The following is a 14,143-nucleotide window of genomic DNA, read 5'->3' on the forward strand; positions in this document are numbered from 1 at the left end:
ATCTGTGCTAAGATCTAAATACGCTGCATTTGATATTGTTTTCTCTGAGGTTTGTTTCAGAGCTACATTAGCTAAGTAGGATCTTTTAACTGTTTATCTAATCTTCTTCAGGCTAATGTTTCCTTGAAGCGCCTGGGAACATTTCTCTCTCATGAGGAACTGGATTTAGATACAGTGGACAAACATTCAGTCCATACTTGTGAGTAGTAAAGGACCTTATCCTGAATAGACAATTAATACAACAGAAAGGTTACATATTGTTGATGTTTTTGGGACGTATGGCCACAGTTTGTGCTAGTCTGATTCTTCTTTGTAGACAGTATTTACTAAAGACTGATGAATGGTATCAAATAACATTTCCCTAAAGACACTGACCAGTATTCACTGAGCCAGAGCTTGTAAAATTTAAAACACAGGCTCCGGCATTGCTGTGCTGTCATTCTGCGTTTGTACAAATGTTGTCAAATCAGCCTGAATGCTTAACATTATGCTGATAACCGATTTAGGGTAGCATAGCCTTTGCAGTGTCTTGTACTGGTAGTTACATTTTATTAATTTACAGTGCCCTTTTTTTCTTTAGCAGTGATAAAGAATGTGTATATAGGTTCTATCTGTTGTAACTTGACAAACAGATGACAGCCTTTGCCAATCTGGTTTTAAAAGGAAATACTGCAACTTTTGTGGTACAGTGGAAGTGTCCTTACTCCCAGACTGGGAAGCTGGGTTTAAGTCTCACCTGCTGTAGTGTGCGTAATAACCTGTCTTCCAAACAAAAAGGTTAAATTTAAAAACAAATTAAAACTTTGAGGAAATACGTTGGGGCTCTTGTGTCACAGTGGTAGTGTTCCTGCCTCCTGAGTCATAAGACCTGAGTTCAAGCCCCATGTGCTCCAAAGGTGTGTCATAACAGGGTGATTAAAATATCTTTGAGGAAATACCTTGACCAGAGTCTACTGACCCGATTTTTAAATTCAAACGAAGCCAGGTAGTAACCGTCCGTTGTCATTTTACTTGTGCAAGACATCTAACGTTCATAGTACACTTAGGAACCAATTTGCAGTCTTTTCTTGTAAAGCATGAAGATGGTTTGTTTGTTTGTGTTTTCCTCTTTTAAGTTGATATTTCCTGTGAAGTGTCCTGATGAGCGCCGGGTGAAAAGCTATGATAAAATGCCTTCTTTCATCACTGCTCAAGTTCTGCACGAAGCAAAAGCTAGAAATGAATCTTTGCCTAACATCTATATTGGTGTTGCCTCATGCTCCCACGAAGAGCTCGAACAGTTCATCCACTTCACCAACACCTTCCACTCCAACCTCAAGTTCACCTGGACTCTCTCAAACACCTCTCTTACCTTCCTGGACCTCGCTGTCTCCATCTCTGGCAACCACCTGGAAACTGATATCTATTTCAAGCCCACCGACTACCACAGCTACCTAGAATACACCCTCTCCCACCCGCCATCCCCTATTCCCAATTCCTCCGCCGCATCTGCTCATAGGATGAGGCATTCCATTCCCGTACATCTCAGATGTCCTTGTTTTTCAAGGACCACCCCACCTCCCCCCTGCAGTGGTCGAGAATGCCCTCGACCATGTTTCCCGCAACTCATCCCTCTCACTCCGTCCTTGCAATAACTGCAAAAAGAGAATCCCCCTCATCCTCACATACCACCCCACCAAACTCCGGATCCAACGCATCATCCTCCACCAGTTCCGCCATCTGCTATCCGACCCCACCACCAAAGACGTTTATCCCTCCTCACCGTTTGTCTGCTTTCCGGAGGGACACTCTCTCTCTCTCCGTGACTCCCTTGTCTGCTCCACACTCCCCTCAGCCTCATCACACTCGGCACTTTCCCCTGCAACTGCAGGAAGTGCTACACCTGCCCTCATACACCCCCCCCCTCCCCAGTCCCAGGCCCCAAGAAGACTTTCCACATCAAGCAGATGTTCACCTGCACACCTGACCGCTTTGCAGAACACCTCCACTCGGTTCACAATAAACAACTGCACCTCCCAGTTGCGAACCATTTCAACCCCCCCTCCCAATCCTTAGACGACATGTCTATTCTGGGCCTCCTGCATTGCTACAACGATGCCACCCGAAGGTTGCAGGAACAATAACTCCTATTCTGCTTGGGAACTCTGCAGCCCAATGGTATCGATGTAGATGTCACAAGCTTCAACATCTCCCCTCCCCCCACTGCATCCCAAAACCTGCCCAACTCATCCCTGCCTTCCTAACCTGTTCTTCCTCCCGCTCCCTTGACCTGCCCGTCCTCCCCGGACTGACCTATCCCCTCCCTACCTCCTCACCTACACTCACCTCTACAGGCTCCATCCCTTCCTCTTTGACTTGTCTATCTCCTCTCCACCTATCTTCTTTTCTCTCCATCTTCGGTCCGCCTCCCCCTCTCTCCCTATTTATTCCAGTTCCCTCTCCCCATCCCCCTCTGATGAAGGGTCTAGGCCCGAAACGTCAGCTTTTGTGCTCCTGAGATGCTGCTTGGCCTGCTGTGTTCATCCAGCCCCACACTTTGTTATCCTGCTCTGTATTTGTGACTTTGACTAGTTCCATGTTTTGTGTGAAGTCATTTAAATATGACTATAATCTTTGTCCTTTTAACAGTTTTTGCCGTAGTTTTTTTTTCTGTTGATATTAGAATTAATTCTACAATCTTAACAAATTAAATGGACTCCCAGTTAGATATCATGTTGCAAAATATTAATGTGTTTCCTGATGCGGCTTTCCAATCTAGCTTTTCTGCCAGCAGAGGCATTGAGTGAGCTATGATGTTTTGTGTATTTAATCTTTGATTTCTCCTGCTTTTGAAAGGAGGGAAAGAAAGTATGAATTGCCATCCCAGATTGTTCTCAGAAACGTTTGATAGTGAGAGTTGCACCAATTTTGGCAAAGATTATAGGAGCAGATTAGTTTATCCCCAGACACACACTTTGACTGATAGTATGGACAATAGTCTGGTGATAGGGGGAGACTTATCAGATTAACTAAAAGAGTCAACTTACTTTTGTATAGTGCGGTTCCAGTCCTCAAGATATTCCTTTATGCTTTGGTCACTTAACTGCTCATGAAGTGCATTGTGCACATTTTCTTGAGTCAATTTATTTGGTGTTATCTTCCTCAGAATTCTTTTGCTGTAATGGTGAAAATTTAATGAGAATTGTTTCTGAATAGATTCTGGGATAGCAGTCAGTCTTTCTCACAAGTTCATTGTTGTCAGAGCAATCTTAATACTTGCATAGTGTCCTGGTACCTTGGCTAGCACAGGAACAATCAAGAACCAAACCTCGGATTCTTACCTGCTGTGCGGATTAATTAAGTGCTTTTCCTTGCATGCAATTCAAATTATATTTCTGTCTATGTAGCATGGAACAGTATCATTGTGAATGGAACTTTCAGGTGGTCTAATGAGGATCCCCCATGTCTTAACAAGTAAGGATTTTTTTTGCAGTAGTCTGTGTATCTCTTGCATTTTCAGAGGTTGTTATCATTTATTCCAAAGAATGGTAATACTGGCAATTTAAAAAAAAAAGGTTTGGTAAATACGCCCTAGTTTGTGCTGTTAAGTAATGCAGCACTTAAAGCGAAATTAACAGTTGCTCGGGAGAGAATTGCACATGCAAGGATTTTTGGGAGGTGACAGATGGTGTGGTAGTTTGTAGTTTGTAAGGCTGGAGGGTTTGTTGGGTATAGTTTTGAAGAGGCAGTCTTGAAAAGTGTGTTACACATTTACATAGAATAGAACATAACAGCACAGTACAGGCCCTTTGGCCCTCGATGTTGTGCCAACCTGTCATACTGATCTGAAGCCCATCTAACCTACACTATTCCATGTCCGCCCATATGCTTGTCCAATGACGACTTAAATGTACCTAAAGTTGGCGAATCTACTACTGTTGCAGGCAAAGCGTTCCATTCCCTTACTCCTCTCTGAGTAAAGAAACTACCTCTGACATCTGTCCTATATCTTTCACCCCTCAATTTAAAGCTATGCCCCCTCGTGCTTGCCGTCACCATCCTAGGAAAAAGGCTGTCCCTATCCACCCTATCTAACCCTCTGATTATTTTAATATGTAATTCCCCAAGTGCTGTCCCATATTTCTTACATGCTGTCCAGTAAAATCTTTCTTTCTAAATTACTGCAGTTGCTACAGTGACTTTGCTGTGGTGTCTGAAATGCAGTCAGTTTAATCTGAAAAAAGGCATATTCTTATTCCATTTCACCATGTAGGCGTTTATTCCTTGGTTTTTGTTTATGGTCACATGATTTATGTCCACCTCACTATGTTTTCTTAAGCAATGTAGTGTAATAAATGGACAGAGACTGTGTCCACGCAACCAGCATCACTACTCACTTTGCTAGAGCAGTTCGTGTGCCTTATGGGGGCTAGAGTGAACCTTCATCGGTCCAGTGTTGTAGCATCCTTTGGGATATCAGTATGGATGTTTTGGAGAACGCTTGTCATTGTAAAATGGCTTATTAGAATAACGTGTGATACTGTGTGATTATCTCAAATAATATACACTTTTATCAGATTAAAAAATGAGGTAAAAACTTGTGTTACATGCACCTTTGTCAGCCCAAGCTTAGATATTGTCCAAGTCTTGCTGCATTTGCACATAGACTGCTTCAGTCTCTTCCACTTTCAATGACTGATAACTGACCTTCAGCTGTGGTATTGCCTGTTGACAGAGCAGAGCACAAATTATAATCCAATATTGAGCATCTGATTTAAAAACTTTCACTATTAACCATATTTGATCACTCAGTATGTAAAGTGAATGATGTAGAATTTAGTAAGTATGAGTTAACTGTTATAGTGTAACTCTTGGGATAGTATAACTAACTTTCCAATCAATTATGCTGGTATGTTATACCAGATGAGGTGTTTGACCAGTTACTACAGCTCACTTTCCTTTATACCTGGAGCATAATAATTTGCAGGAAATTGTAGTGACAGCAATACTGATACTTGGATAGCATTTTATCAAATACATTTACTGGTTCTTTTATGATGCTACTCTTACTCAGAGCTAACTTTTTATTTTAATACAATTTCATATTAATTTCTTGCCTTGTACTGTGCATTCATTGCTCTACTTTAATGTTTTTCTCATAGCATGGATGTTGAAATTCCTGAAGGTTCTCTTGTGGCTATTGTCGGACATGTTGGATGTGGCAAGTCTTCTCTACTCTCTGCGTTGCTTGGGGAAATGCAGAAAACGGAAGGTTATGTTGCTGTTAAGGTAAAGCACCTGTCCTGCTGTCTTGCTTGTGTGTTCAATTCCAAGTTGACAGGGAACTTGTATGTTATAATTAAGCAGAAGTGTAGGTGTAGCCTGGAGGTTTGATAAAAGAACACACACTTTTTTGGTGCCAGTTGTGATTGGATTGCTGCAATTTCTCACCACCTAATCCTGCCATTGTCGTTTAGTGGCTATATTGTGGTCAGGAGGTTTCTGGAAATGCAGTGCGATGTTCTGTGAGTTCTGCTGCTCACCAGTCAGATTAAGGAGCTCATCAAAGCTCTTGTGCATCTGACCCAACCCAAATCCAGTGTTGTCAGTTTTCCAATAATTTAACAGTGACTTTTCATCAGGGCGGGAGGATGGCAGACACATTTTGATCAACCTGTTTGCTAATGCTTAGGTACTAATTTAGCCACCATAGTAATCTAACACTTGAACATTGTACCTAAATAAATATACCCCAGGGCATTATTGATGATCAGTCAGCTAGCCTGGCTCACTGTTGGATCTAGGTGTATATTTATCACTGTGCTGGGATTACTCTTACTTGACACCTGATTACCATTTGAAGCAAAGACTTAATGGCTAGACAAGTTTATTGGTGTTCTGCTCTAATGAGCTATGTTGGTTTAGTCGTGTAGCTACTGTACCTACTTGTGAGCCTGTGAACTTCTTAGCTTTGTAACCTTGCAACTATGTTGAATGAACTCTGTTAAAAAGGGGTGTTTGTTTTACAGTAATACTTGGTGTGATTTTCTTAGGACATGTAATAGGAGATTGTTCAATTTACTGGTTTGTGTCTGTGCAGGTCAGATATTTTGAAAAATAATCGTTTTCAGATGAAAGCTCTCTGGCTGAGCCAGCGTTTCATGACTTAGAACATAGAACATGGAACACAGAACATAGAACCCTTGATGTTGCGCCGACCTGTAAACTAATCTAAGCCCACACCCCTACACAATCCCATCACCATCCATCTGCTTACATCTGTTGTAGGAAAAGTTTTGGAAAGGATTATAAGAGATAAGGTTTATAATCATGTAGCCAACAACAATTTGATTGGAGCTAGTCAGCATGGATTTGTCAAAGGCAGGTCGTGTCTCTCAAACCTTGTTGAGTTTTTAGAGAAGGTGACCAAGCATGTGGATGAAGGTAGGGCAGTTGACGTGTACATGGACTTCAGTAAAGCCTTTTGATAAGGTTCCACGTGGTAGGCTATTGGAGAAAATATGGAGGCATGGGATTGAGGGAGATTTAGCAGTTTGGATTAGAAACTGGCTTTCTGTAAGAAACCAATGAGTGGTGGTTGATGGAAAATATTTAGCCTGGAGTCAGGTCACTAGTGGTGTGCCTCAAGGATCTGTTTTGGGACCACTGCTGTTTGTCATTTTTATAAATGACTTGGATGCAGGCATAGGTGGATGGGTTAGTAAGTTTGCAGATGACAGTAAAGTCGGTGGAGTGGTGGACAGTGTGGAAGAATGTTGCAGGTTGCAGGGAGACTTGGATAAACTGCAGAATTGGCTGAAAGGTGGCAAATGGAGTTCAATGCGGATAAATGTGAGGTGATTCGCTTTGGGAAGAATAATAGGAAGGCAGAATACTGGGTCAATGGAAAGATTCTTGGTAGTGTGGATGTGTAGACGGATCTTGGTGTCCACGTACATAGATCCCTGAAAGTTGCCGCCCAGGTAGATAGTGTTGTTAGGAAGGCTGACGGTGTGTTAGGTTTTATTGGTTAGAGGGATTTGAGTTCCGGAGCCGTGATGTCATGCTGCAGCTGTCCAAAACGCTAGAGTGGCCTCACTTGGAATACCGTGTGCAGTTCTGGTCGCCCCATTACAGGAAGGATGTGGAAGCATTGAAAAAGGTGCAGAGGAGATTTACCAGGATGTTGCCTGGTCTGGAGTGAAGGCCTTATGAAGAAAGGCTGAGGGACTGGGGTCTGTTCTCATTGGAGAGAAGGCGGCTAAGAGGGGATTTAATAGAGACATACAAGATGATCAGAGGATTAGAGAGGGTGGACTTGATTTTGACAATGTAAATACACGGCTTTGCTCAGTGATGCTTTTCCAAACTGAGTTGCTGCATGAGTGCACAGTGCGTGAAGCTATGAGTTGTGAACCATGCATTGATTGGACAAAAATAAATCTAATTGCTTGTCCCACCATCTTTATTACGTTAATGTGTCACAGCTGCAGCATGTGGGAGCTTCTGGATATGATGGCAATCCATGGCAACCACATCTGTAGTAATTGCATGTGGTTTGAGGATTGACAACTGAGGTTTCTGAACCGAAGGCCAAGCTCTCTACGCTGATGTGACGGGAGAATGATTTGTTCCAGAAGACAGTCACACCACTTAAGTTGGTTCTCTATTTGATGGATGACTTTTAAGTCAAGAAATCTGGACAGAGTTGATAGGAGAAACTGTTCCCACTTGCAAGAGGGTCGAGAACCAGAGGATGCAGTGTTTTGCAAAAGAACCAAATGCAAGATGAGGTTTCTTCACACAGTGAGTAGTTAAGATGCGGAATGCAATATTTGGAAGTATGGTGGAAACAGGTTCAATTGAAGCATTGAAATGGGCATTAGAAAATTATTTAAATAGTAATAACATGCAATGTTGAGGGTGAGGGGTGGGGGGGCGGAGGGCGGTGGGGAGAGAAAAAAGGCAGGAGGTTGATGCCAATCCTCAATGCTCAGACAGCCAGCGCACGCATGATGAGTTTAATGCTTCCGTCCACAAGAACAATTCTGTGATTCTGCAGCATCAAATGTCAGGGACAGCGGAGTCAAGGGAAGGTACAGAGATCTAGTATGTGTGGGAGTGAAGGACCCTCAGATTTTGAAATTGTCCAACAGGTTTGAAATTCTTGCATCTAGTATGGACAGTAATGAATATTATAGTGTGGATGAGCTGAATAATTGTGGCGCCAAGGTAGAAGAAGCTTTTTGAGTAGGGTAGTTGAAAGCAATGTAGTTGCAGTAAGGGACAGAACCTAGAAACATAGTCTCAGAATAATGGCAGACCTTTTAAAGCTGAGAAAACAAAGAATTGTTTTTCCTTGAGGGTGGTGAATCTTTGGAATTCTCTAATCCAAAGAGTTCTGGTATTTCAGTTGTTGAGTATTTTCCAGAGTGAGATTGCTAAATTTCTCCAGATTAAACATATGAAGAGATATGACCTGTGCAGAAAAGTGATGTGAAGCCAAAGTTCAGCCATGACATTGTTTTAAATGGTAAACCAAGTTCAAATGGCTGAATAGTCTACCCGAAATAACTCGAGACTGGTATCCCATCACCAAATTCCCTTTCTTCACATAAGGAGTCCTTGACTATAAATACTGCCTTGTACAGAGTTGGGCACCAGAGTGTCATATCCCTGACCCTGACAGTCAACCTTTTTATGTCAGCCAGGGCCTCCTGATTGGGACTAGATTAACAGTTCCAATTAGGGAACTCTTACTTTGAGGCCCAGCTGGATGACCTTGTCATAATCACTACGCTGCGGTCTTTTTTTTTCTCATATTCCTTGCATTCTTTCTTGTGGCTCAACCGTCGTAACCATGGAGAAGGTGGTAATGAGCTGCTGCCTTGAATCATACAGTCTATCTGGTGTAGATACTTCTATCATTCTGTTAGGAAGCGACTCTTCCTCTCTTTCCTCCTCCTCCTCCTCCCCCCTCCTCTTCTTCTCTCCCCCCCCCCCCCCCCCCCCCCCCCCCCAAAAAACCCCCATAAAAAAGCTTCCAATTGCTGCAGTGTTTTGGTCAGAGCAGATTTGTGCATGGTAATCTCAAGTGTGGTCTGACCAGGGATTTATGCAAGTTTAACACATCTCTCAGCTTTTGAATTCTACACTCCTAGAAATAAATCTTTAGAGTCTTATTAGTACTTTCAGTTGCAGAACTAGCCTGCTTCTGATGATTTGCTTATTTGTATCCTGAGGCTCATTTATTTTGTCTGTTGTACATCATGCAAATGATTATTTTGTAAGGGTATGGGTAATACTTCTTCCTTTTCCTACAAAGACTCTGATTTATTAATGCTGAAGTTCATTTGCTATTTAACTGCTCATTTTGCAAGTTTTCCAATGCTATCATGTCTTGATGCATACTCCTGAGATTTTATGATTCTTAAAGTCAAATAAAAGTCTGAGTTAGTGGTTTAAAATGGCTGTAGGATGATAGATTGATCAATCTTTAGATCATGTATTGTCTTCCTGAGTTAGCTGTTGCCTAATTTGTTGTTGTCTGTAAATGTTGTGTATCAATCCAATTCATTAACTTACCTCCTTGAATAACTGCGATCTCGGCACTGATCTTTCTTCTTGAACACTGTTTGATTCCTCCAACCTTAAAGAATAACCCTTTACCCTTGCTCAACTGTATTGAGTCCAGCCAATTTTCTACTCATTCAACCATTTGCCTTTTGATTCCACATGTCATAACTTTTATCAGAAATCCAGAGGTTTGAATGTCCTTGTGGACAAACAAAACTATTGGGTGAAAGAATCTACAATGTGCTCTGTCATGCCATGTGGGATAATTTTATTGGTTACAGATTTTGTTGTAAAGTTGTAACTGATGGGTCAATAGGAACAAATTAGGAAACATTTTCCTTGTTTATAACTTTTATTTTTGTGCGTGACCAGCCGTCATGCTTGTTTATTCAAGTATGGATTACACAGAGGACAAAACTGAGAAGAAAGTTACTCTTTTGCTGCTTCTGTTCATTTGCAGGGTTCAGTGGCATATGTCCCACAGCAAGCATGGATCCAAAATGCGTCTTTAAGAGCAAATATTATCTTTGGTCAGGAATTACTGGAAGAATGGTACAGAAAAGTGGTTGAGAGCTGTGCACTTCTACCTGATCTGGAGAACTTGCCTGCAGGAGATGAGACAGAAATAGGCGAGAAGGTGCAGTATGCATTTTCATTAAATAACTGTTCTCCATACTCCTGAGATCTCCTGATTTATAAAATCAAATAAGACTGTAGCTAATGGTTTAAAATGACTGCAGGACGTTTATTTTCCTTGTGTAGGTTGATAGATTGATCAGTATTGATGAAACTAGTATTGCACCCTGTACATTTATAATGGAAGAGAACAGTTAAAAATGTTATAAACACAGTGCATGGCAATTACTTGTGTAACAATGTAGGAACATTAGGGATGGTGATGGGCGTTCCAGCCTCTTGACTGTGCTGAGTGCTAATCCATATTTAGCTCCCTTTAACAGCTCAGAAGAATTTGTACTTGCTATTTGCCACAAGTTGAATTTGAAGTTTTTGTTGGATTACTCTGAGTCTGTGGCAAGAACCAGTGGGATGGAAGATAGATGAATAAATCAGTTGTTGAGTACTTGCAGGTTGTTGTCTGGTTAGCAAGTATCAAGTTTCCTGAACATCATCTTGACTGGGAGGTTAAAAAGCGGAATGAACATTGAGGTAAATTTAGGTGAAAGAAATATGAGAATTCCGCTCATCGCGTTGAGTATTCCTTGTATTTCTTTCTCTTTCTTTTGTTCATAGAATCTGGGCTCGGCTGGTATTTATTACCTATCCCTAATTGCTCTGGAGAAGATGGTGGCGAGCTGCCTTGGGTGTAGGGAGGGAATTCCAGGATTTTAGCCCAGTGACCACAATAATGGTCCCTGTGCTAAAGTTTGTCTGTTTCGACGATGCTGTTGAAGGAATCTTGAGTCTGTATAAGAGCGGCTTGCTCGAATAATAAAGGAGGGATTTGGCTACCAAAAGCAGCACTTTTAGTTCTCATTATTTACCAAGTCCTAAATGTACCCAAATTTCCCAAAAGTACTTGATTATACAACAGAACTGTAAATGCAAAATTATTGAAATTTGTAATTCTGAGGAAAGAATACTTCTGTTTTTACTTGTTCCTTTCTGATCCTTTTGTACAGAACTCATCAGTCCATAATGAACAAAATGCAAGATGTTGATGCTTCTAACCACCAAAAGTTTTCATAACCAAAATGAGATATTTAAACATCTAAATTGGAAATACATAGAAATATGGGAACAGGAGTAGAACCTACTCCATTAAATATATAATGGCTCATCATTGAACTCAATACCCAACCCTTCTCCCTTCTCCCCCCCCCCCCCCCCACCACCACCATTCAGCCACAAGAGCCGTTACTATCATCTTCTTGAAAACACAATGTTTTGGCCTTGCCCACTTTCTGTGGTAATAAATTTCACAAGTTTACCACTTCCTGGGTGAAGGAATTTCTCCTAATCTCTATCCTAAAAGGTTTATTCCTTTGTTAAATGTTTGATTCTGACTCTGGTTCTGGACTTCCCTACCAAGTGAAACAACCTTCTTGCATGTAACCTGTCCAGTCCTGTTAGAATTCTACAGGCTTCCAAGAGATACCCTTTCATTCCCTAAACTTCAATAAATACAATCCTCACTGACTCCATCTCTCCTCATCAGTTCTGCCATACCAGGAATCAATTTGGTAAACCTTTGCTGCATTTCCTGTATGTAATACATCCTTGGATAAGGAGACAAAAACTGCACACAGTATTCTAGATGTGGCCTTAACAATGCCCCGTATAATTGCAACAATACATCCTCGCCCCTGTACGTGAATCCTCTTGCTGTGAAACACAACGTACAATTTCCTTTCTTAACTGCCTGCTGCACCTTTCAGGGACTAACCATTTCATTAATTAATTTGGTTTCTTCTACAGGGTGTGAATTTATCAGGTGGGCAGAAGCAGAGGGTGAGTCTTGCTCGAGCAGTTTACAGCAGAAATTCTGTTTACTTTCTGGATGACCCACTGTCTGCAGTTGATGCACATGTTGGTCGACATATTTTTGATCAAGTAATTGGACCCAATGGTTTACTCAATGGCAAGGTGAGCAACCTTAGAAGCTTAGAAGTATTTCCATTACGTGCTTTCTCCACCATCTATTTCACGAATACATCTGGTGAAAAATGGCTTTGTTTACAGACCCGTGTCTTGGTGACTCATAGTGTTAACTTCCTACCTCAAATGGACAGGATTCTGGTGATGGTTGATGGCAAAATTTCAGAGTCGGGTACGTACAAGGAACTTTTAAAGCAAAATGGAGCGTTTGCAGAATTCCTACGTACATACGCTCCTAGAGAAAATGAAGGTAAGTTGATGTGCTATGCAAAAGCACTTATTCAACAGTGACTTTTATCGGTGCTGTCTAGTGTCATTTTTAAACTCTTTTTGATTTCATCTGGACAGCTGTTTGATAGGCATGAGATGATTGGTGATGTCGTGTATTTTTACTTGTCTGACTTCAGCACCGTACTTGAAATCAAAGTTTTGGTACAGTATCAAATATTTTTGCCCCATTCCTGTCCAGGGAGCAGTTTAGGATGCTTCACTGTGTTGAATGTGCTTTAATTGTAAGTTACAATTATTACACATACTGCAGAACTGCTGAGTATGGAAAGCCACTTTTTTTTTGTTTAGGTGTTATAAATGTATCCTACTGCAGTTTTACAATTTTACTATTGATCAGGGCAATGATCAACAGTTAGTCGAGTGAATTTCTTGTTTGGGAACTTAATTTTTTGTTTGCTTCTGGCATGTGCTTGTCATTGGCAAGACCAGCCATCCCTAATTGCCCTTGAAGGTGATGGTGAGCAGCTGCCTTGGTTTCTAAAAATTCTTTCATGGAATGTCATGGGCTGTGCCAACTGCCTGAGAGCAATTAGAAGTCAACCATCTTGATATGGGTTTGGAATTGTATGTAGGCAGATTCCTTTCCCTAAAGGGCATTACAGCAATTGACAGTGGGTAATGTTTTATTTCAGGTCTTTATTGTTTCATTGAATTCAAATTTCAGTATTGGCGAGATTCAAACTGATGTCCCCAAAACATAAGCCTTGGATTCTGTGTGTTCTCAGTTCAATGAAGTGCCACTAACACCCGTGATATCTCTGCAGTTTATCTGGTATAGGTACATCCATAGTTCTTTTAGTGAGTGAGCTCTGGGTTTTTAACCCTGTGACATTGAATGGTGATTTAGTTCCAAGTTGGGATATTGTGAGCTCGGGTGGTGGTGCACTCTGCATCTGCTTCCCTTGTCCCTTATGCTGGTAGATATTGTGGATTGGAAGGTGTTGTTGAAGGAACTGTGAGGAATTACTGCAGTGTATTTTGTGAATAGCACACTTTGCTGTTACTGGGTCGTGAGGGAGTGAATACTGGTGCTGGTGACAGGGGTAGTAATGATTGAAGATCACAGAGTGGACCTGGAGGAACACAGAAAGCCAGGCAGCAGGAAAGTTGATGTTTTGGGTTGGCACCCTTCTTCAGAATGATTGAAGGTTGTGGATAAGGATACCCATTAAGCAGGCTGCTTTTGTCCTGGATGAAATAGAGCTTGTTGAGTGTTGATGAAGCTGTACCTATCGTGGCAAGTTGAAAGCAGTCCATCACTCTCTCCTGACTTGGGCCTCGTGGATGGACAGCTTTTGGAGAGTTGTTTAACTGGCAATGTGAGGAATCTATCACATGCAGTGAGAATTTTGAGTCCAGGAGGTGCAGTCACTTTTCAAAAATTTTTAAATTTCTTTTGTACATTTTTAAAAACACCCCTTTTTTGTTTGTTTTTTAAATGCTTTTGCTCTTTGAGGACACACCTCTTTTATGCTGGAGCTGGACCTTTCAAAAAGTGTAAAAATCGTGCAAGGGGGTGACTTTATGGAATGTAAACTTGTATCAAAGTAATTTAGCATGAAGCAGATTCACAAGGCTCTTATGATAACAAAGTGTGAAGCTGGATGAAAACAGCAGGCCAAGCAGCATCTCAGGAGCACAAAAGCTGACGTTGCGGGCCTAGATCCTTCATTCAGCTTTA

At 41.4% G+C, this 14,143-nt stretch overlaps 1 protein-coding gene across 4 annotated transcripts in view; it reads left to right on the forward strand.

Annotated features, from left to right (window-relative positions):
* The window catches only part of abcc1 (ATP-binding cassette, sub-family C (CFTR/MRP), member 1), a 137,840-nt gene that overhangs the window by 90,342 nt on the left and 33,355 nt on the right, over positions 1-14,143 (forward strand). For all 4 annotated transcript variants that reach the window (XM_059654197.1, XM_059654195.1, XM_059654196.1 and 1 more), the window contains 6 exons: positions 112-199; positions 3,387-3,453; positions 5,142-5,268; positions 10,016-10,192; positions 11,992-12,159; positions 12,256-12,421. In XM_059654197.1, coding sequence (XP_059510180.1) covers positions 112-199; positions 3,387-3,453; positions 5,142-5,268; positions 10,016-10,192; positions 11,992-12,159; positions 12,256-12,421 — 793 coding nt within the window. The remainder of the gene's footprint in view (positions 1-111; positions 200-3,386; positions 3,454-5,141; positions 5,269-10,015; positions 10,193-11,991; positions 12,160-12,255; positions 12,422-14,143) is intronic.

The sequence above is a fragment of the Stegostoma tigrinum genome, chromosome 23 (assembly GCF_030684315.1).
Source record: "Stegostoma tigrinum isolate sSteTig4 chromosome 23, sSteTig4.hap1, whole genome shotgun sequence".
NCBI classification, from domain to species: domain Eukaryota; kingdom Metazoa; phylum Chordata; class Chondrichthyes; order Orectolobiformes; family Stegostomatidae; genus Stegostoma; species Stegostoma tigrinum.